The following is a 23,843-nucleotide window of genomic DNA, read 5'->3' on the forward strand; positions in this document are numbered from 1 at the left end:
TGGGGACTTTCTCTGTTAGAGACTTGGGAAAGTTCAGCCACCAATGTCCCAGATGAGAAGGGAGATTCATGATGGAGGGAAGCTGTGACTAATAGTCTACGGTGCCCACAGTGCTCAACTGTGGACATGTCTTCTTTATTCACTCCTCTAAAAACAGGAGGAATAATCTCAAATCAGACCTTGTAAATTGTTCAACCCTGCAAAAGAAAAATCTCGCTAAGAGGGCTCAGAAGCCATATGGGTAAAGCCTGATTATTGCTTAAAATTCCCTTGAATAGAAAGTAGAGATTTTGCTAAGTACCTTCCTAATCAATCTTCCACTTAGGAATTCTGAACCTTTCACTCATGCACTGCAGTAGCATATGCATTACTTTGGGGGGGCTGGTGGTGACGGAAGATAAACCTCTCTGAGCTGAGGCTTTGAGCCCCTGTGCTGTGGGCTCCTATGCCAGGTTCTTTCCCTTACCACCCTGCACTGTATTTGCTTGTGGAGTTGCCTCACTTACCTGACCGTGGGCAGAGACCACGCCACTCTCATCACCTGCCGTCTGTTCCACACCTGAACAGGGCCTGGCACACAGAAAGTGCTCTATAAATACTGTGTGACCATGTCTACATGAGCGCCAGGTGTCTGCTTCTTGCTGCTTTTGTCACTTGTTCAAGCTTCTGCTCAGCGCTGGCAGGAGGACGGATCTTTCTTGCCACCCTATCCTCCTGCCAGCACTGAGCAGAAGTTTCAGCAAGTGAGAAAAGCAGCAAGAAGCAGTCGTTGGAAGTCTGGAAGCTTGGCCAAGTTTAGGAAGGTCTTGGAGTCTGAGGGGCAGTAACAGCAAGGCTTCCAAGGTCAGGAAGAAACGTTGGATGGCCTGTGATTTGTCTTGGTCCATTGAGGTTGCTATAACCAAAACACTGTAGACTAAGTGGCTTAAACAACAGAAACTTATATCTCATAGTTCTAGAGGCTGGACATTCAAGATCACGGTGCCAGCAAATCAAGTGTCTGGTGAGAGCCGACTTCCTGCCTGCAGATGGCCGTCTTTTCCTTGTATCTTCAAGTGCTTGAGAGCAAGCGAGCTATCGTTTCTTTGTCTTCTTTTCTTTCTTCTTCTTTTTAGGGCCACCAATGCAGCATATGGAAGTTCTCAGGCTAGGGGTTGAATTGGAGCTGCAGCCATGGTCCACAGCACAGTCACAGCAGTACCACATCCAAGCTGCATCCCAAACCTATGCCACAGCTTGTGGCCATGCCAGATTCTTTAACCCACTGAGTGAGGCCAGGGATCGAACCTGCTTCCTCGTGGATACTAGTCCAGTTTTTGACCTACTGAGCCACAACAGGAACTCCTCTTTGCCTTCCTACAAGGACACTAATCTCATCATAGGGGCTGCACCCTCGCAAATTTATCTAAACTTAATTACCTCCAAAAAGCGCCACCTCCTGATACTATCCCACTAGGGGCTAGGGTTTCCACATGTGAACTTGAGGGACGCAAACATGCAGTCCACCTCATTGATGGAGACTTACTCCATACCCAGCACCATGGTAGCCTCTTTGCGCAGATTATTTCATAAGATCCTTGCACTATCCGTAATTTAGGAATTGTTATCCCGCACTTCATAGATGAGGAGACCGAGGCCTCAAGAAAAGTCCACATAGGTAGCAGCCACAGAGTCAGTATTCAAAGCTAGTTCTTTGGTGTTTCCATTACAGCTAACCGGTTCAGCATAGATGTCATTGTTTTACACAAGCTTAATTCATCTTCACCCCCTCCCCGCCACTCACTTCTAAAACAAAAATAGGAAGGAGCACTAGCATGAAGAAAGCCCATAGCCTGGGCTCTCCTCCCAGCTCTGCCATGAACCGGCCAGCTGGTTCAAGCTATATAAACTGGCTCAAGTGATAGAACTTGAGCTATATCACTATGTGAGCTATATCACTGGTCTTCTCATATGTAAAATAACAGCTTGAGGAGTTTCCATTGTGGCTCAGTGGTAACAAACCCAACTAGTGTCCATGAGGATGTGGGTTCGACCCCTGGTCTTGCTCAGTGGGTGAAGGATCTGGCATTGCCATGAGCTGTGGTCTAAGTCACAGACACAGCTTGGATCCCAAGTTGCTGAGGCTGTGGCGTAGGCCGGCAGCTGCAGCTCCGATTTGACCCTTAGCCTAAGAATTTCCACATGCCGCGGGTGCGGCCCTAAAAAGACAAAAAATCAGACCAGATAAGAAAAATAAATAACAGCTTGGGTCAGATGAGCACTAGAAAAGTAACTATCCAACAGCTACTTGTCAGGAGTTTTCTGGTGGCTTAAGGATCTGGTGCTGTCCCTGCTATGGTTTGAGTCTGATCCCTCGCCTGGGAACTTCCACACATGGTGGATGCAGCCAAAAAAATAAAACTTACTTGTCAAATCTGCAAGTCTGCCTGGGAAACATGAAGCAGCCATGCCCCATGTCTGCCTCCCACCCTCCTCATTCCCATAATTGAGTGTAAAGCTAAAAAAAGACCCCTGGACATTAGCTCCATTTTGATCCGTTTATTGACAAATCAAATGAAGAAAAAAAAAAAAGGTCACATAAAAGGGTATAAGATGATAAATGTGGTCCACAGAGGGAACGGGTACAGCACCGGGGAGGGAGAATGAGGGTGGGCAGATCATCAGAGGGAGGAGGAGGAAGGAGGGGAGCAGGGAGAGGAGGAGGAGGGGACGAGGTATCTGCTAATAATCCCACAGCTCGCCCTTCAACTTCTCAGCTGTCACCCAATCATTCTCTCCTGGGCAGAATTAACAGCTGGATGGGGTTGCAGGGCAACGTCTAAGTAGTTTGTCTACAAGATTTGGGAGCTGGGGAGTTGGAAGGAAGATGGGTATAGGATTAAGGGAGCTTCTCTTGCTTGAACCGAACCCTGTCTATGGTGATCTGAGAATCAGGAAGCTTAATCCTGGCCCCAGCTCAGCCACCAACTATCTGTGTGACTTTGGGCAAGTCACGTCCCCTCTCTGGGCCTCTCTCCATAAGACACGCAAATGGGACTCAATGGCAGGTTCTACCGTGGCTCTAGCAACTTCAAGTGTTTTGGCAACCTGAGCTAGGCCAGGAGACTGGCTCAGCTTTGGAGAAATAAAACTACTTAGAGGCCCAGCCAGAGCGACACAGTGCTGACCTCCAGCTGGAGCCCGCTCTGTGGGCAGCAGCAGCTGGGAGGTGGGTGTAGGCACACACACCTGTGAGAAATGCACACTTGCAGAGGGTGATTTTGGCAGAGGATTTTCTCTACACAGAAGGCAGGGCCAGAGAACTGGGGTGGGGTGGGGGCAGGGATCCAAACAAAGCAGTCATACACTATGTAGGGTCTGGGGGTGCAGGGTACACGGCAGGGGGAGGAGAGGGCTGGGGGGGGGATGGGGAGGTAGAGCCACGCTAGCACCTCGCCATGTGCCAGACCGCTCATTTCAGTCACCCTCCCCCGATACAGAGGCCCAGGCCCCTTGGTCTAGTTGAAGCAGCTCTTCAGATAGAGATGCCACACTTGGCACTGAGATCCTTGATTCCTGTGGGATTGACATCATCGAAGCTGGGATGTGAGTGTGTCTCCACCGGCCGCAGTCAAATGAGGTAGGCTGACTCTGTCTCCTCCTTGCCTTTCCCGTGCTACTGCAGGATGTGCCTACCTGGCTGGCCACACTCCCGCCCCACTTCTGAGCCTTGGCGCCCAGGATCACCGGCCCTCCCTTGACAGCTGGGCAGGCCTAACCTGGCCTGAGAGAGCGGACCGTGAGACTGGGAACAGGCTGCTTCTCCACAGCCTGCATGGATTTGTGTCAGCTGTGACAGCTTCAAGGGCAAAGGGTCCCCAAATGAACAGACTTGGGGGTGGGGGAGCCAACATCTGAGGTTTCTGTTTGAGAGAGGAATATGGTTTTTGATTCTGAGCTCCAGAGCCACAGTGTTTCATGGTTAAGACATCAGGCTCTGGTGTATGCACGTGGGTGGGTGTGTTTGTGTGTGTACACTTTCACTTGGGGAGAGACACTAAACCTGACCTACCTCAGAGAGGGACCTCTCTACCTCCAACCCCAGGTAAAACTGCCAGAGGCCCACATCTCACAGCCTTTAGCAGATTCTCCCAATCCCCTATACTGAGGATGTCTCCATAGAGATATTGGTCCCTAGTTCAAGGCAATTCAGCAAAGCATGATGAAGTAATTTCTCTACAAAAGGCACAACGAAAGGGCCTCCCTCCCTACCCCAGAACACTGCTGGGGGCAGGGGGAGGCCTAGCAGCAGAAGCCCAGGACCCCGGAGTGGGGGCTCCCCCACTACTCCAGCTCACTGCTCCAAGACCTTGAAGGACAGGGGGGTGCCGCTCTTGGCAAAGGTCTTCATCAGACTGCTAGGATAGATGCACCCGAGCTTCTCCGGGGTAGGGAAGCCCCAGACCCTGTAGAGGGACAGGCTCAGCCGGTCCCCAATATAGAAGGGACCGACCCATTTGGCACTGCTGCCATTCCTGGGGAGGGACAGCAAGAGGACCTGGTCACCCACGTTCCACTCCTTCTCCTGGCTCTCCCTCTTGAAACGCCTATTCTCAGCCTTTTCGCTTGCCTTCTCAGCCACCCGCCAGTGGAGCTCCAGCAGCTCCCCCATCAGCTGTAGCAAGAAGACATCCATCTTGAGCCCCTCAATGTTTGCGCTGCTCATCTCCCACCACAGGGGCTCGGTCAGCCTCTCCTCGCCCCCGGTCAGGATCTGGAACGGCGTGGCCAGGCCAGAGGAGGCCCTGAAGGCCAGGTGCAACAGGGGCAGGGACGCTGCCCACTTCTTGCCGTGCAGGAAGATGAATTCCTTGAGGGCCCTCTTGAATTCCCAGTAGGCCCCGGAGCTTGTCAGGCAGGGGAACTGCAAGTCCCTACTCGGGGATGCCACCTGGGCCCCCAGAGCTAGCCCACAGCTCACCAGGACATGGCGGGCAAAGTGGGGGCCCTGGGCAGCCTCCAGCCTCACAGGAACGCCCCACCTGGCGAACACGTGCTGAAGCAGCACCTGGGCCACAGCCATGTGCGTGTAGGGCTTCAGCGGGAAGGCCTCCACCCACCTGGTGTTGGGGTCAGCCACGATCAACACGTGCTTGTGGCCCTCCTCGCTGACGGTGACCGGGCCCACCACCTCGATCTGCAGGTTTGACCAGGGGGCCGTGGACCTGAGGGGCCACAGGGACTCAATGACCTTCAACTCACTGCCTGTGAGATTCCGGGGGATGCAGTACAGGCAGCTCCTGCAGTATTCTCTCACGTGCTCCTGCATCCCCGGCCACCACCCCAGCAGCCGCAGCTTCTTGAAGGTCTCCTCCGGCCTCTGGTGGCCCCCCATGGGGAGGTCGTGTACCGCGAAAATCAGATCCCTCCGGAGCTGCCTCGGGACCACCCAGACCCTGGGCTTCTTGTCTCCCTTGAACATAAGCAGCCCGCTTTCCCTGTCGAGGCTGAGGGAGTTAAAGGCAGAACTGAACGGTGAGGAGTTAGGTAATTTCTGCCCGGCCTGCAGCTTGGCAATGATGTCGGCCAGGGTGCTGTCGCTCCGCTGTAACGCCAGCAAGTCGGGCTTCTTGCCTGCGGTGCGGCGAGTCACCACAGGGACCGGCACATCGTTTGGCAAATGCCACCACTGGCCGCTCCCCTGGGCACCCTGCTTGGCCAGAGTGTCCACCGTCACAGCAAACAGGGAACCCCGGTAGGAGGTTCGGTAGATAAACGGAAGGGATGAGAGGCCGGAGACCAGGGCTATGATGTAGGAGAGCAGGCCTGGATGAGGCAGCGGAGCCCCATCGGAGGAGAGGAAGCCCCGTGCCCTCCACAGCGGCAGGAGCTCCCAGAGGAGGCTGAAGATCCAGTTGCAGTGCGTGAGGAAAACCACAGGCAGGTGGGACCGGCCAAAGCGCTCCAGGCCACAGGCCACGGCCGCCAGGTGGGCGTAGGTGGGTGTGTAAGGGGAGCAAGAGAAGGAAAGGGAGACCGGGGGGCTGGTGGGAGACAGGACATAGAGACCAAAGCCAGCACACCACTCGTCCTCTCGGTAAAAGCAGTAGCCCGACATGTGGATGCAGACAAAAGTGGACAGGTCGGAAAAAGGAGGCAGAACCTGGAAAAAACGAGGCATGGAGGCCGCGGGAGTCAGCAGCCGGTTTTCCCCCAGCAGACCCTGGAGAAGGGCCAGTTCCAGTGCCCTCTTGCCCTTGTCCTGCACCAGGAGGGACCACCGGATCAACCACGCCTTGGCGAGCCGGCGGCCGTCCCACGCCTCAGGGTCCGCAGTGGTCCGGGAGGCGTAGGAAAGGCCCAGGACCACTGGGGTGTCTCCAATGCAGCGGGAAAAATACTTGAGGGCCCAGGCCACGGCGTAGGGGCTGTCTCCCCCCGACTGGGGGCCCGCGCTCTCCTCGTCTGGGAGGAGGGGTTTCGAGGTATAGGCTACAGGGTGCTTTCTTCCTGAGTGCTCTTGGTACACTACGGCCATCAGGGCCACTTGGCTCACTGTCACCTCCAGGCGGAAGGGCAGCTGGGAGTTGGGGGCCGACAGGCAGAGGGCAGACACCAGGGCTCGCTTCAGGGCCAGGAAAGCCTTCTCGTGCTCCAGGGCCCACTGCCAGTCCGGCTTCTGCTTGAGGAGGCTGTGCAGGGGGCCCACGAGGGCTTCATAGTCGGGGATGACGTCCCGGTGGGAGTCCATGAACCCCACAAAGAAGGAGAGTGCGGTGAAGTTGCTAGGGATGGTCAGCTGGGCCAGGTGGGCCAGAACCTGCTGGCAGGGGGCCTTCCCGTCCCAAGGGATGTCCAGGGAGGGAGAAGCCACCACTGGCAGGAGATCAATGTCAAGGGCCTCGTCCATAGGGTCGTGGAGGCTGAGGCACCGGAGTATTTCCTCTGAGAGGGAAGGACACTCAGCCCTGAACACAGACACCAGCAAAGAGTCCTGATCGTCATCCTCCTCCTTTTCCTCCTCCTCCTCCTCCTCCTCCTCGGCCAGCTTCTGCGTCTCTTGCTCCTCTCTCTGCTCCTCGTCCTGCCTCTCCTCCTTCTCCTCCCTGACTTCTTTCACACTCTGCAGACTCTCTGGGGGCCAAGGGTCAGCCTCATCCACTGGCTCAGAGAGGCTGGCCGAGCTGGGAGGAAGGGTCTTCCACACCTTCAGGAAGTTGCCAATGTCAGTGTCCAACCTACACCAGAACAGCGGGGCAGAGGGGCCTGATGGAAGAGGTAGGGGACAGCCCACTCCTAGAGGTCATCGTCCAAGGGGGAACCCCATCTGTGGAAGCCCCACAGAGCCTGACCCCATTGCTAAGTGTCCCTGAGGCTGGGCTGGGGGCCAGCCTCCAACATGGTGCAGACTCAGATAGGACCTGTCCATAGACACTCTATCCCAGCATGCGCCCAGCCGCAATGTCAGAAGCCTCATCCAATCAAAACCTCACTGACCAAGTGACATTTCCAACCAGTTTGAAGCCAATTGTTTGATAAGAGTTCGATGACTGGTACGTGCAACCAGACTCCAGGATGAGCAAGCCAGGGGGAGGTCAAGAGAAGGAAGGAGGCCTGACAAGGGACTTGGGAGGGCCCAGCACACAAACCTCAGCCACAGCACTTTTCTTCAAATCAGTACCCTGCCCAGAAGATCCTGACCCACAGCCCCCTGCTGGGCCTAGGGACCTGGGAGGTGGGTGGCAAGGTGGCTCGGAAGGGGCAGAGGCTGGAAGATCTGAGTTACTGCAAACCAGTTCTGCCAACAGCAGCACAGTGGCCTTGGGAAAGTACTTGGGTCTCAGATTCCTCATCTATAAAATGAGGATAGTGGCCACGTATGTCTAACTCAAGTTGGGAGGACCAGGAGTTCCCTTATGGCTCAGCAGTAACGAACCTGACTGGTATCCATGAGGACATGGGTTTTGTTTTTTTGGTTTTTGGTTTTTGGTTTTTTTTTTTTTGCTTTTTAGGGCCACATTCACGGCATATGGAGGTTCCCAGGCTAGGCGGCCAATCAGAGTTACAGCTGCCAGCCTACACCACAGCCACAGCAACATCAGATCCAAGCTGCATCTGTGACCTATACCACAGCTCACGGCAACACCACATCCTTAACCCGCTGAGCGAGGCCAGGGATGGAATCCTCATCCTCACGGATACGAGTCAGGTTCCGTTTCCGCTGTGCCACGATGGGAACTCTGAGGACTCGAGTTTGATCCCTGGCCTCACTCAGTGGGTTATGGATCCAGCATTGCCTTGAGCTGTGGTGTAGGTTGCAGACTCAGCTCAGATCCCGCGTGGTCGTGGCTATGGTATAGTCTGGCAGCTGTAGCTCCGATTCGACCCCTAGCCTGGGAACTTCCACATGCCATGGATGCAGTCCTAAAAAGACATTAAAAAAAAAAAAAAAGTTGTGAAGACCAAAGGGAATAATACACGTGGAAAAAATTCTACTTGGTATATAAGCCAGACAGAGCTCCCTTCGCACACAACGAAACAAGAACAAGGCTGTTCACTGCAGCACTGGTACCAACAGCATGGCATGGAAACTGTCAAATGACCCTACACAAGAGACCCCATAAGCCTGCTGGGTACACGTGTAATAGAATACCACACAGACATTAAAGCCAGCCACATGAACTCACATGGCATAAATCTGGGGAAAACAATAAAATGCTGGGTACAAGCACCAGTTGTAGAAGGGTACATACAGTATTAAAACAAGATTGTGAAACTGCAAAACCATACTGTAAGTGGTTTATGGATGTACAGATGTGGGTGGAAGTACAAAGACCTGAATAAGTCAAGTCACCCTGCTCATCACTAAGCACTAGGCACATGTTAGCTAGCACCAAGGGGAAGATTCTGGTCAGTCCCAAGAGGGGCTGGAAGGCATTACCTGTTTGGCTTCTTCAGAAACTCATCCAGGGTGGGGCCATCACGGCCCAGGGGGTCGTCAGGCACCATGAAGAGATTCCCCGCAAAGGTGAAGGGCAGCAGGCTGGACCCGGGATGGAGGAGGAGAGGTCACAGAGGAGCCCATGACCCATCCATGCCCAGTTGCCCCCTGGTGTCTCCACCGTGGCTGAGAGTCAAATCTCCTCCAGGCAGGTGCTGATAAGTACCACTCCAGGGGCCCCCCCAAGCCCCCCTACAAGGGGCGGCCTGACACCTGTGGAGAAGGAACAGCCCAACTGCTTGGGAGCCACCTCACCGATCTTTGACCATCAGTTTCTTAGAATTATTCATCAGGACATGAAGCTGCTCATTGGTGACAATGACGCCATCTGTCTCTTCTGCCAGCTTTACCATGAACCTGCAGGGAGAGAGAGAGTCACCAACAACCCAGTACTTGGCCCCTCACCTCCCCAGTGCTCAGAGAAAATGAATTTGCAGCTTCCCGTTGAGGTGCGTTGGACAAAAACGCTGCCCTCGGGAGTCAGGGAGCCAGGGCACGAGAGCCCATCCTCGTCTATGCAGCCATCTGGGATGATCACGCGCCCCTGGGAGGGTGAACTGGGATGCACGTTCCCCAACTGTATATGCAGACACAGACCCCTATTTCACACCTAGGCATTCACACACCCATGCTCAGACACACACACAGAAACCCATGTACTCGTCCACACCCACCCATGCATTTTTACTATTTCAGTTTCCACATGTTTAAAACAAACATAAAATATCTACCCTATATTGCTGTGAGGATTAAACTGGATGGGCAATACACTTAAGTGCCTGGCTCACTGCCTGCCACCCAGCATACACATAACACTCCAGTATCTTCACCAAGGCACAACATTCATGTACATGCCAAGACACACATACATACACATGTATGTCTGTATACACATATAAAAACACATACCTGAATAAACAAATCCACTTTTCCAAGGATCACGTCTCCTCGAAAGAGGGCTGTGACCAGGAAAGAAAGCAAAGGCCACCTACTTCTCGGCCTTCCCTGCACGGTGCCATTCCCAGGGCCCCAAGCATGCAGTTCCACAAGTGGCCAGCAGAGGAGCCTTCTGCAGAAAAGCCATCTTCCCTCTAACCCAGACCTGAATTTAGAGGCTAAGTCCTGACCCAGGGGGTGGGCTCTTGAAGGAGGGAAACCTGAGCTGCCTTGCACAGCCCTCTCCAGGCCTGAAGGCTGAGTGGGCACCAAATCTTGGAGAAAGTGGGAGGGTCAGAATTTCTCCCTTCCTGGCATGGGGGGGGCCCAAATGAAGCATCGAATTAGCCCAGGCACGGTGACCTCAGCAGGGCCTTGCCTGCCCAGCATCACAGGCTCCCCTGTGCACACTGGTCCTGCAGCCGCACTGGGGAGTGGGTGCTGAGGATTAACAAGTAGCAAGGCATCTGGGCTTTAGCTAGGAGACAGGTCCAATCTGATTCCCTTTTCAGAGCCCAGCCAGGGCCCCAACCACACACATACCTCCTCCCAGGGCCAGGGCTGGGGATGAGGGGGAGGAAAATACTTCAACAGTTGCTTGAGACTTGAGCTTCAACCCAGACTAGCCCCCAAATCCGCTGCCTGGGGAAGCAGCTCACTTGAAGCACCAGGAGTCACCTGTACTGGTCCCATCCAGAGAAAACAGCTGGTCTCAACCCAGAGTTCATGGAGGAAGAAAGCTGTTAACTCAGAGAAATGGGGCTGCAGAGTCCCAAATTCAAGAACATCCCTTGGACTTGGACAGAGCTGACCTTGGAGCCCTCTCCTCTCCGTGTCCTTCCCTCTGTCTACAGAGGGCCAGTGCCCCATGCCACCCTCTCTGACATTGACCCCCCGGACCTGCTTGCCTCCATCTCCCCTGACATGGCAGCCCAGCCCGAGCCCCAGAGCCCCACAAGAGAACACCTGCAGGCTGGCGCACCTATAATCGTAGGTGGTGATCTTCTTGCCGTTCTCGAGCTGGGAAGGTGTGATTGAAAGCATCTTGAGGGAGTGGAGCTTTGTCAGAAAGTGGCTCTCTGGAGGTGAAAGGCAGGGGAGAGCGAGGGTCAGAGGAAGGACTGAGGGTCAAGGTGGGGACAGAAAGGCAGGGTAAAGTAAGGCACGGTGACACTGGAGGAGCTGGGTGACAGTGGATAGCTCACCTCTCACCCTCCGGTTCTTCTTCAGCTGCCAGGTGGGAACAAACACAGTGACTTCTCGGTGTCCCCGGTTCCAGAAATACTGCACAGCCATGGCAATGCCCCGGCAGGAGAAGAAGTGCTGGAGGCCATGCCTAGGGGTGGAGGTGAGGGCAGGAAGTAGTGAGAGAGGAACTTTCTGCCCTAGAAATGGCCCTGCCTCTCCACCTCCGCCTCAGAGCCAGCCCAGGGTAGCACAGCCAGCGATGCCAGGGCACCAGCATCAGCACCACAGGCACCACTAATGCCTTTCCCTCTATCATCAAGCACTGAGCACATACGGGGTGCATCACCTACTTATGTGTGTGTGTGCTCACGTGCGTGCATGCGCGGCATGCGTGCAGGGACCTCCAGGGCCAAATGAAGAAGGCAACCTGTTCATGCAAAGAGCACAATTTAGGGCTGGAAGCAAACAGTCACAGACCACCAGCTGTGTGCTGGAAGTGCACTTGGCACAGTCATCTTGCCAGCCTTTCTGCTAACACATATACAGCAGTAAGTGCTAGGCAGAGATCCCCAGCAGCTGGTGTGGTTGGGAAAAGCTTCATAAAGGAGATCTATGCTGAGCCTGAAGGTTCAGACTAAACATTTAAAAAACTGGTCTGGGATTCCCAGACCCCATGCTATGTGAGGCAGACTGAAACAGGGAAACCACAGTCCTGGGCAGTGGGCAGATCTGAACTCAAAGGCCAGCTGGGTCCCTTACTGGCTCTGAGATCTTGGGCAATATTCATCACTTTTCTGAGCCTGTTTCTGCCTCTATCAAGGAGCAAGAACAGAAACCTACCTTTGAAAGCTGCTGTGATGATTTCATGAACACCACCCAGCATGCAGAGCCACTTCCCTCCCATCCCACCCCCACTTGAGCCACATGTCACCCACACACAGAGGTCAAGAAAGGACACCCACACTCTATCCCCCAGGGATGTCCTGTCCCAGCTCCCCAGCATCCCCAGCATCCCCAGCCAACCCCAGGCCCATGACTACTCACACCATGGCTACGCTGCTACCGTCAATGACCACTCGTCGCAACCCCTGGTTCCCGGGTTCTCCTGAAAGGTTCAGCTCGAAGGGTGTGTTCAGGGCCTCGTGGTACCTCTGGAAGCTAGTCACTGTGCTGTTTGCCTGGGGGTGGCGAGGTGGCTGCCTCGGGGCTCCCTCCCAAGCTCCCAGGAACCCCTCTACCTGAGGTTGGCCCTTACTACTGGGAGCTAAGGTGCCACTGGATGGGGGCCCCTGCCTTCCGGGTTCCCCCTGGCTCTTCAGAAAGGAAGCCCTGCCCTTTGAAGAAGGCTGGCCCTCACTTAGGAGTTTGGCTACATCCAGGGTTGGCCCTGGATCTGTGGGTGCCTTCTGAGCTGTAGGCGTTTTCGGAGCTCTGGAAGTCTTAGGAGCTGCAGGTGCTTTGGGAGCTGCAGGGGCTTTGGGGGCTGTGGGGGTTTTGGGAGCTGTAGACCCTGGTTTAGCTACAGGTCCAGTCTGGGCTCTTGGTGTTTGGGGACCTGCAGGTGATGTTTTTGCCGCAGGCCTTTTCTGAACTGTGGGAGTTTTTGGCGCTGCAGGTACCATTTGAGCTGCTGGTGCCAGTCTACCCACAACTGCCTTTTGAGCTGTGGGCAGCACTTGAGCTGCTGGCTTCATGGGAGCCAAAGGCACTTTAGGGGCTGCAGGTTCTTCATGGACCGCCGGCATCATCTGGGTTGCAGGCACTTTGGGGGGTGCAGGCAGCGCCGGATTGGCAGGTGGGGTCTGAGCTGTGGGCATTGCTGCAGCCATGGGCACTTTGCAAGTTTCAGGCACTGTTTTAGGGTCAGGTCCTACTGGAGCTGCCAGCCCCCCTTGAGCCTTTGGCCTCCCCTGAGCAGTGGGCACCCCTTGCCCTGTGGGCATCACTGGAAAGGGCCCCTCTTCTGGCCTCTTATTATCCCACTGCATACTTCCTTGATCACCTGGTTCACTTCTAGCTTGGAGCTGGGGTGCAGAGGTCAAAGGTGGCCCTATCTGTGGAAGTGCTGGGTTAGCCTTGTCCTTCACCCCTGAGCCTCCTGAGACCACCAATAAACTCATGACGTTGTTAGGAGTCTCTGGTCTTGGACAGTTCTGCAGGGCTGTCTCTCCCCCGGGGCCCCCATCCGGTCTACAGTCTGGACCTTCCACACTGGGCAAGGGAACCAGCTCCTTCTGTTTCCATTCCAGATTTAAGGGCAAAGGGTTCTGCCCTGGCAGCTTGAACTGAATGGGGCCCAGCGGCCTCTGCCAGAAGGGGAAACTGAAGCAGGCCTGGGACAGGAGCCACGCCAGGTGGAGAGAATGCAGTTCATTGATCCTCCAGAAGGTTGCAGCAATAGCCCCCGGCCACAGGGGCCCAAAGGCTGGCCCCGGAGTCCAGGCTTTCCAGGGAGAGCACACACCCAGGGCTGACACCGGAGGCTGGAGGGGGAGCTTGTCTTCCCCCCTCCGGACCTGCCTTTGCTGCGACAAGGCTTGTGTGTGGTCCACAGGGTCCTGGCTGCTGCTGGCTTGTACTGGTCCGGCCTCATGAGCACTGTCCATACCACCTTGGTTGTTGGAACTGGCCCTGGAGGAAATCCACATTTGTTGGAAAGGTGGGACGTCCAGTTAGGTCCCAAACTATTTCCTTGGGGTTGCAGAAGTAGGGGCAGAGAAGCCAAACCGATTTCTCTCGAACTTACCGTACCAGCTGGTTTCCTGCCTCGGCTGGGTGTTCCGGCCTGGGAGGCCCGAGGTTAGGGCCCCCATGGCTCCCAGGCTGGTTAATTTCTTTGAATTTTCTGGACTCCCCATCTCCAGAAAGGGCCCAGTACCATCTCCAACAGACACCATGGCTGGGCCTTCCTTCTGCTGGGGGGTCGGGCAGATCAGGAGCTGCTCAGGGTCAGAGCGGGAATCCGAGGAGCCAATGCGGCCGAGCCACTGGATGATGTCCTCCTTGCCAGCAGCATCCCGCACCAGGCTCAGCAGCAGTTCCTGGACCGCTGGGGGCAGCTGCAGCAGGTCCCCCGCATACTGGTCACCACGGATCCAGACCAGGGCCCCAAAGGCCCGGGTCACCTCGGCCTCCCAGATGCCACGGGGAGTGAGCAGAGGGGCAGGGCCCCAGCGCAGCCGCCCCACCAGCTCCTCCAGCCAGTTCTGGGTCATGATGAAAGACTCGGTCAGCCCGCCCACCATCAGGGAGCCCGGGGGGCCAGGCACCAGGTAGGCCAGGGTGCTCCAGCACAGGCAGTCCAGGAAGAGGCCCTGGGCCCCGAGGAAGGCGCAGTGCAGGGCTGCCGGGTAGCGAACCTCCTTCCACAGCTCCGGGCTGCACAGGCCCTTCAGATACTCCTGGAGTCAGGGGGGAGAGCACAAAGGAAGTCAGCTGTCATGGGTCTGCGTGGGCGCTCGCTCCCCTCGCTGAACAGATGCCTTCCCCCTGCCCACCACAAGCCAAAGGCCTCTCCATGGCCCATCATGCTCTCCCTGGTCCTGCCTCCTCACACACTCATCTCTTTCCAAGGAGCTTTGACAGAAAGCAGTGAGCCCCCAGAGGAAGGAGAGCACCGGGGCTTGGAGTCAAGGGCCCTGGTTCTAGTTCCCACTTGACCGCAATAAGTTATGGTCATTGTGGGAAACTTATGGTCTTCCTAGGGCCTCAGTCTCCGCACCTACAAAATGATGGGTGAGATGAGATATTCCTTAGGTCCAGTCCGAGCCTGGCTTTCTAGAATTGTGAAATAACTAGAGGGAGGAAGACTGCACATCCCTGAGTTCCCTCCGTGTGCCAGGAGCTTATGTGACCTGGGGCCAATTTTTTACCCTCCCTGTGCCTACAGTTCCTTATCTGTAAAATGGGGACAATAGTTCCCACCTCAGTTGGCTATTAGGAAGCTTCAGTGAGTAAATACAGAGAAAAGTGCTTAGCTTGTGCCTGCCACAGCCTATTCCCATTTTGCAGGCTCAGAAGGTTATAGAGCTGACTCAAGGACACACAGCTAGAGGGTGACTGGGCCAAGACCACAACCCATGTCTATCTGACTTCAAAACCAGAGCTCTTTCTACCTCTTTGGACTGACTACACAGTGACTACAGGGTAATTCTGTGGGATTCTGGTTAATCCCCCTCCAGAAGGCACAACTTTTGCCTATAATCACAGTGCCCATAACCAGGGGACAGAGAAGGAGAAAAGTCACCGGGCCAGTGTCCAGGGGATCCCCACAGAGACGCACAATGGCTGAACCAGGAGGAAGGCCTCTGGCTGACTGAGTAAACCAGTGTCTCCAGGGCTCACACACTCAGTCTTTAGCAGTTGCTGGGATGGAAGAGGTTGGGTTTCTCCACTATATGGCTGAGTTCCCCCAGCATGACCCCAGGATCTCTAAGGAACCATGAGCACTCCCTCTTAATCAGCCACCCCTGATGACTGCATTTGCCTTCAAGTCCCTCCACATCCCTGTGTCAATGGCAGTATCCCTCCTCCTGCTTTCCCCTGACGGCTCCATCATGGAACAAACACACCACTTGGGATATCCAGCAGCCAACCCAAAGACCCTCGGCTCAGTACTCAGACCACGCTCCCTGCTCAGGCCTGAGCTTACCTCTTGCACTGGACCAGGCTTGGACCTCCATCACCTTCCCCAAAGGGCCTGAAATAAACCTCGGTGCTGAGGGCCACATCTAGTCCCTTTTCAATCAGTCCAAAATCAGCTCAAAACCTGACGGACCTCCCAGAGTTCCTGTCGTGGCTCAGTGGTTAACGAATCCGACTAGGAACCATGAGGTTGTGGGTTCGATCCCTGGCCTTGCTCAGTGGGTTAAGGATCCGGCGTTGCCGTGAACTGTGGTGTAGGTCGCAGACATGGCTCGGATCTGGCATTGCTGTGGCTGTGGTGTAGGCTGGCAGCTACAGCCCCAATTCAACCCCTAGCCTGGGAACCTCCATATGCCACGGGAGCGGCCCAAGAAATGGCAAAAAGACAAAAAAGACAAAAAAAAACAAAACAAAACCTGATGGATATCCCATCCAGAACCTCGGCTGGTACCTGGCAAGGGAGAATCTGACAAGGTGGAATAACCCTCATAGACCTGAACAAACTCCCCACATTCTAACTGCATGAAAACAACATGTAAAAATGAAGAGACGTGCTGGAGAAGATTGGGGGTGGTTTTTTCTCTTTGTGCAAAGAGCTTAAAAAATTTATTATTGCCATGAGCTGTGGTGTAGGTTGCAGACGTGGCTCAAATGGTGTTGCTGTGGCTGCGGTGTAGGCCAGCAGCTATAGCTCCCATTCGACCCCTAGCCTGGGAACCTCCAGATGTCTTTTTTGCTCCTAAAAAGCAAAATATATATATATGTATATTTGTCTCCATTAACTAGTCAATATTTTTAAACTACAGGATATATTGGAACTGAGATAATTTTCAAAATAATAAATCTGAACTGATAGATATCCCCACAGAATATTCACTATGTGCCAGGCTCTTTACCTACATTATCTCATTGATTCCTCTCTCAGCCCTATACAGAAATTACTATCATGCCCATTTTAGGTGGGTAAGGAAGGGTACAGGCCCAAAGTCACACAGAGAGTAGGCTGGGACACTCAGGCAGTCTGACTCCAAAAACTGGGGTCTTAACCATGATGCTGTCTACAGCTCAGATCGAAAAAGGAAACAACAGGCATCTACATCCTGAAAATACCTAGAGTAATTTTCCTGCTCCAAGACCACCCAGATTTTTTTTTTCTCCAAGGGGAGAAAAGGTAAAGAGGCAAGAACAAAAATAAGCACAGAAAAAGTGATGTATTTGTAAAAATATATCGCCCAGTGTCCCACACATTGTTTGTCAACTTGTAAGGGAAATAAAAACAATACCACCAAAGAGTTTACTACTGTGCTATATACTTGATCGAGGTGCTCGATCAAGCCATCTGTAGATATGCAGATCTGCAACCCCAAGAGTTTACCTCCTATGAAACCTTTCTCAAGAAGCCACTGAAGGCATTTCTGGCAGTGACTCCTTTTGGATCTCTAGTACCTGCCAGATGGGCCTGCCACTATTCCCCTGGACCAGGGAATACTGCCTCTCCTTCCTCATCCCTCTAGCCTTGGCGGTGAGAGTTGCTTTCAGCTGCTCAGGGCTGCCTCATCCCCTGGCAGATTTACCAGCTCACTCATGTGACCAGTTCCCTGCATTAAATTCCCTTGTTGTGAAAAAAAAAAAAAAAAAAGAAGCCACTGAAGGAGTTCCTGTCGTGGCTCAGTGGTTAACGGAAAACCTGACTTAGGATTCTCCTTTCTCATAAGTAAGTTACCATTGACTGTCTGCTTCCCAGTACCACCCCCAAATTACACTGCAAAATACTTAAAAACTCAAAAAATGGCCACACCAAGAAACTCTGGAATTGGGAGTGAAGGATAACATTTTTTAAAAGGTAGACTAAAATAAAGTTGTTAGGAAGCAGTTAGATCTGGGAACCCACACACCTCTCTGCATAAAGGCTGGGCAGGTACCTCGCCACCCACGGGAGTTTATTCTGCAGAGAGAAAGACAAGGTCCTAAAATCAGCATACTTGAGGGTGTAGGTACCATACAAAATCATGGTGGAAGAAAGGAAGGTCAAGAGCGATGCCTACAGTGAACCTGAAGACAAAGAAACTTCTTCTCCCTATTCAGAGATTCTGCAATAGTAACCAGCAATAATAAAGAAACCCCATATGAAGGGGTCTCACTGGGACACCTCAGAATGGGAGAAACTACAAACTTCCAGAGAGAAAACACTTCACAGCAAAGGACCAAGGGAAGTTCCCACTGTGGCGCAGCAGGTTAAGGATCCAGTGTTGCCGCAGCAGTGAACCAGGTAGCAGCTGTGGCTCAAATTTGATCCCTAGCCCAGCAACTCATACGCCGAAAATACAGCTGAAAAAAGAAAAAAAAAAAAAAAAAAGACCAAGGACCAGAAGAGCTTCAGTGGCCCCAAAGCAAGAAGTCCATGGATTAAAGCCTTCACATTTCTCAAGGAAAATGGTTTTCCATCTATTTTTCAACACCAGCCAAACTGACAATCCAGCGACCTTCAGCTATGCAATGTAGATATGCAGATCTGCAACCCCAAGAGTTTACCTCCTATGAAACCTTTCCCAAGAAGCCACTGGAGGAGTTCCCGTCGTGGCTCAGTGGTTAACGAATCCAACTAGGAATGATGAGGTTGCGGGTTCCATCCCTGGCCTTGCTCAGTGGGTCAAGGATCCGGCATTGCCGTGAGCTGTAGTGTAGGTCGCAGACACAGCTCAGATCCCGTGTTGCTGTGGCTGTGGTATAGGCCGGCGGTTACGGCTCCAATTTGACCCCTAGCCTAGGAACCTCCAAGTGCCACAGGAGTGGCCCAAGAAATGATTAAAAAAAAAAAGCCACTGGAGAGCATTTTCCAGCAAATCAAGAAAGGAAACCAAGAAAAGGTGACCCAACATAAAAAAGCAGAGACAGTCTCCAGGATGACTATGGAGAGAAATCTCAGAATGTATTCATCCATTCAATAAATCATCTGTGAGCATTCACTATGTGTCACAGGCATCATTCTAGGAGGCTTAGAGGATGACTAGGTTAGATTGGAGAGTGGGACTCAAGAAACAAGCATGTTGATCCTTCCTAGTTATCAGCATGCTCTAGCTTGATGGCGCTACTGATGGACATGCTCCAGCAACTCAAGAGAGAGACACGGTGTTCAGGAAATGAGGCATTTAACATAGAAAAAAGGCAAAAAGATGCCAAAAGGGACAGCAATGGGAGTCTCAGGATGGTAGCGGTGCAGGCCTGACCAGACAGAAGGAACGATGTACCCAAGAAAAAAATTGGAACTGACAGACCACCCTGAACCCACAGAATGACCTCATAGAAAACTGCAGTGAGAAGCTACTGAATGTTGTTAAGAATTAGCAAAGGGGGAATTCCCGTCATGGCGCAGTGGTTAACAAATCCAAGTAGGAACCATGAGGTTTCGGGTTCCATCCCTGGCCTTGCTCAGTGGGTTAAGGATCCAGCGTTGCCTGGAGCTGTGGTATAGGTTGCAGACGCAGATCGGATCCCACGTTGCTATGGCCGTGGTGTAGGCCAGCAGCTGCAGCTCCAATTAGACCCCTAGCCTGGGAACCTCCATATGCCGCAGGAGCAGCTCTAGAAAAGGCAAAAAAAAAAAAAAAAAAAAAAAAAATTAGCAAAGGGTACAAAGGAAAACAGGCAAATTGGAAAGAGTTGAGGAGTTCTTGATCTCAGGGCAATCAAAAATTAAGAAAGAAAACCTAATTATAGTATGCTTCAATGCTTAGATGTGAATAATATTTGCATGGGTATCATGTTGCAAATACCATATTATATTGTAAATTTAATGGAAAAAATGAAATATAAGCATAATGGAAAGAAAAAAAGGTATGTCAATATAAAGGACCTAAATCCTTACCTGTAATAATAGGAAGTAAAAAGATACCTAACATTGATATTGTCTATGATTACAAAAGATACAGTATCTACACATGTTTTTAGGAACATGGAGATGTGTCAATGCCAGAGCAGATCTCTTCTACAAGGAAGAGCACCGAAGAGAGAGTTGGAAGGAACAAGGCAGGGAATCACTGTGTTCTGCCATGAACTATTGGCCTTTTAAATTACGCACTACTTTGATAAAGAGAAATTAAGTTTAAAACAAAGAACAACTCAGTGCCCACAACACAACTGGGTGTACTGATAAGTGCTTAGCGATCAGCCAGTCATAGGAGAATAGCCTTGATTTGTAGCATTTGCCAATTTCTGTGGTGTAAATATTCCCACCACGGCTGATTTCAAACTACCAATGGGACTCTACTGGCTCACAAACTTTCTGAAGTTTCAACAATAGGTCAGCAGGAGCTCCCTTCCTTTCGGTAGGTTCCAGCCCAGCCCTGGCCACCACCAGCTTCTGTGGCACGGTCAGTGTGAGGCAGGGACAGCCCAGCCCTAATCAACAAATCACACCGTGTCCCACAGTTCCCTGAGCCCAATCTCTGGCTCCCTATCACCTCCTCCCATCATCTCCAAAAAGGGGAGAGGCAAACATGTCACCTGTCCTCTTGATGTCCTTCCTCACACCATGCCAAGGAGGACAGAAGGGCTGAGCTGGGCTTGTCCCTGGGTGACTCTGGTCATTAGTAAAACCCTCCTGTGCACTTGCAGATTTCCCCTCAGAGAGGCCAGGCCTCCCCAGTGTTTGTTTTTGCTGCCTAAGAACATGATTTCCAGCAATGTCTTCATTATTTTTAAAATCCCATCACAAGAAAACTCCCTAAAGGCACTCTTAGTTCTACAGAGATTTTCCTGGAAAACTAGTGAACAGAATGTAGAAACACATCCGGGCTCTTCTCCAAAGAAGCCTGTATCCTTCCTGACCCCTCCGCCCCTCACAAACAAGACACCCCCATCCACCACCCATTCCCCATCCTGCAATTTCCAGCCTCACTGAGCCCTCTCTGCCTGCTGGCCTTTGTATAGTAGGTCATTATCAAGGTGCATGATTCTGTGTCCCTATAGCTGGGGTTGGGATCAACCACAGCACCTCCATATGGAAACCACAAGACACCCTTGAACATGGGAAATTTTCCTGTATCAGATCGCTGGACTTTAGAAAGCATTTAATCCAAGCCTCTCTTTACAAACAAGGAGATGGAGACTCAGAGAAGAAAAGGGACTCATTCAAAGTTATACAGCTGGTTACCAACAGTAAGAACTGACCACTCTAACTCCCTGACAAATATTTGCAAAAGTCCAAAAACATGCATTATTTCAATTGACTCTGACAAGTCCTCCATGAAGTGGGTATTATTATATAGGTTCATAGGCTCAAGAGAAGGTAACTGATTTGACCCAGGTCGGCCAGTTAAGAAGCAGCAAACCCCAATCTCAAATTCTCTCCACCACACCCCCTCTGATCCAGCAGTGACTCAGTGACAGCAAATTGAGCCCACATCTCCTAACTCCTGGAACAAACCTTATCCTCCTCCCTTCCCTGCCCTCCTGCTCCAAACCTCCTGCTCATCCTGTGCAATAAGGGAGAGAGTTACCTAGAACCCCCTCATGTTTCCATCTTAAACAGTGCCCTTCCCCAGGGGCGAACAAAAGGGAAAGAAGTGACAGGATGAGAGGAAGAGAGAAAGCCACTGGCAACATTAGTAAGGCCGGGGGTGTGAGGGAGAAGCAGCAGCCCCAGGAACCCTTAGGCAGCAGTGGGAGCAGGAGTAGACAAGTCTCGGGAAGCCCATGGAGGATTTAAGCAGGGGGCAGGGGAGCAAGACACCTCAGAAAGCACCAGTCCCATAAAAAGGAGAGTGAGTGTATTTCAAATTAACAAAAAAGGTTAAGAAGCCAAAACAACCACAAGGCTCCTGTGGTTAACCCATTCTACCCCAGCCACTGAAAAGTCTTCACCTCAGGGGCGTCTACACATCTGCTCTCCAGACAGGCACCCCTCCCCCCATACCTCTGTCAGAACTGGAAAAACTGCTGACAAAGCAGCTCAATGGAGGGGCTGAGGGAGGAACTTTCCAGCCTGCCTGCCCACTGGCCAGCGTTTTCTGGGCCTCCCCCACCCATAGCCTTGACCAATTAGGATACTGGTATAGAATCCAGCTGGGGAAGGGGTGTGTGTTGGGGCGAGAGGGGGTGCACAGAGGAGCGGGGTGGTCTGGAGCTGAGGGCGGCTGCAGCATTCCTACCAGGAAATGATAAGATAAGGGAATCTGGGGGAAGAGGGAGACATTGACCATGACTAGGGGTCAGAGGGAACCTGGGAGGCCCAAGTGGAGAGAAGCTTGTGAGAGAAGCCAGGGAAAATGCAAGAGGCACACTGTGACCTGGCCTGTCCAGCGTCCAGCCCCACACAGCAGGCCCTTTCATCTGAAAGCCCACAGCCCTCCTCCCAGATTCCCACCCATCCCCAAGGGCTGCTGCCTTCCAGAGCTGCTGCCCCTCCGCCTCCCAGTCCCTGCAAGAGTCTGCCTAGGGCATTAAGAGTGTGGCATGCAGAGCCCAGAGCTGGGTTCTGGTCCCAGGCCCTGCCAGCACCTACCTGACCCTCAGTGCTCAGGGAGGCCCCTTACCCAGTCCAGACTCCAATACCTCATCTTCAAAAGGCCAACGTTGCTCTAGAAGCATCTCTATGGGCCCCTCCAGTCCCATCACTCAGAGACTCCAAGGGGTACCCCAGGATTTAAGGAGACTTAAAATGAGGCAGAAAGACAGGGACCTTCCAGAATCTTAGTAAAGAACAAAGAGGTGAATTGCAAAGACAACAGAAACAGAAACCTTAAGCTGCTCCCCAGATGAAGGAGCAGGCTGTGGATTCCAGGCCCTGGCCAGGGAAGGCTCATGGGAGGGGACACACGACACGGAGCCTCTCTCAGTGCACTTGAGGGGCAGGAGTGACACGCAAGAGAGGGGTGGGGCAGAAAAGAGGCTGCAGATCTGGAAAGGCGGATGACCCAGTACCTGCCCGCCATACTGGCGAATCCAGGTCGGGGGACCTCTGGGGACCCCTGACTCTCCAGGCACCGAGGAGGAGGAGAGGGGGTCTGGCTGGAGGGGATTAGTGGGGAGAAGCTGTTTACCTTGGCTTTGCCCATGTTCTCCCTGGGCCCTTCGAGCTGCAGCCAGAAGTAGGGGGTGTCCGGGCGGCTCTGGAAAGCGTTCAGCTTGACCCTGAAGATGCGCTGCACTTGCAGCCTCTGCCGCTGCACCCGGGGCTTCGACTTGGTCTGCACCATGAACCATTCCTGCGCCGGAGGGTCGCCCCCGGACAGGAGCATGACTGCCCCGCCCGCCCCTGGATGGAGGGAGCCGACAGTGTCACCGGGGTCCCCCGGCCGCGGCGCCTAAACCACGCCCCCTCCCCCGGCGGCGCGCCCCCGCCTGGGCCTGGGTCCACCCGGCTTGCGGACCCACCCTCCGCGGCTCGGGCGCCCTTCCCCCTGAGCTCCGTGCCTTTCGGCGGCGGCGGCGGCGGCTCCCGAGACAATCTCTTCCTGCCAGGGGTTGCAGCTGGGGGTGGGACCGGTCGGGCTCCCGCCGCCCTTCCCTCCGCCCCCAGCCTTCCCCCTCCACCACAGCGCCGGCCCCTCCAGGATGAACTTTAGCTGTGTCTGCTGGGTCGCTTAAAGGGGCGCGGAAGGCGGAGGGAGGCAGCGGGGTGGAGAGAAGGGGGGCCGCGGCGGCGGGGTTGGGGGCGCTGGGGGAGGGGGCGGGGAGAGGGGCAGAGAGAGTCCTGGAAACCTCTGCCTTCCACCCAAGTTTTGGGCCCGGAGCCAGAATCTGGGGGTCAAAGTTAATTTCCTTCCACATTCCCCTTCCCCCAGGGGAAGGAAGAGGAAGAGGAAGGAGAGGCACTCGGATGGAGGAGAAGGGGCCTGGCGTCGGGGACCCGGCCTTTCTCTCCGTTCCTTCTGCCCACCCTGCCACCTCTTAGGCCTCCCTGGAAAACGGGGACCTGCGCCCCCTCCTTCCCTTGGAGGAAAGGGTTAAGGGAGAGCAGGGTGGGGAGCCTGGGAGACTGGGGCCTGAGGAAACTCCGAGCTGGAGACCCGCCAGAAGAAGAGGGTAACAGCACCGCCTCCCCACTCCCCACCCCCCAAGTCTGGGGACTGCCTGGAGCTGGCAGGCCGCCCAG

General features: G+C 53.6%; 1 protein-coding gene across 1 annotated transcript; it reads right to left on the reverse strand.

Moving 5' to 3' along the window:
• NYNRIN (NYN domain and retroviral integrase containing) lies at window positions 2,518–23,204 on the reverse strand. Its single transcript, XM_005666233.3, is given in 10 exon segments — window positions 2,518–7,217; window positions 8,921–9,022; window positions 9,236–9,337; window positions 10,899–10,995; window positions 11,122–11,252; window positions 12,149–13,735; window positions 13,851–13,888; window positions 13,891–14,505; window positions 22,789–23,003; window positions 23,123–23,204. Coding segments are annotated over 9 exon segments (5,754 nt in total). The 5' UTR covers window positions 22,987–23,003; window positions 23,123–23,204; the 3' UTR covers window positions 2,518–4,333.

This window comes from Sus scrofa, chromosome 7, assembly GCF_000003025.6.
Source record: "Sus scrofa isolate TJ Tabasco breed Duroc chromosome 7, Sscrofa11.1, whole genome shotgun sequence".
NCBI classification, from domain to species: Eukaryota; Metazoa; Chordata; class Mammalia; order Artiodactyla; family Suidae; genus Sus; species Sus scrofa.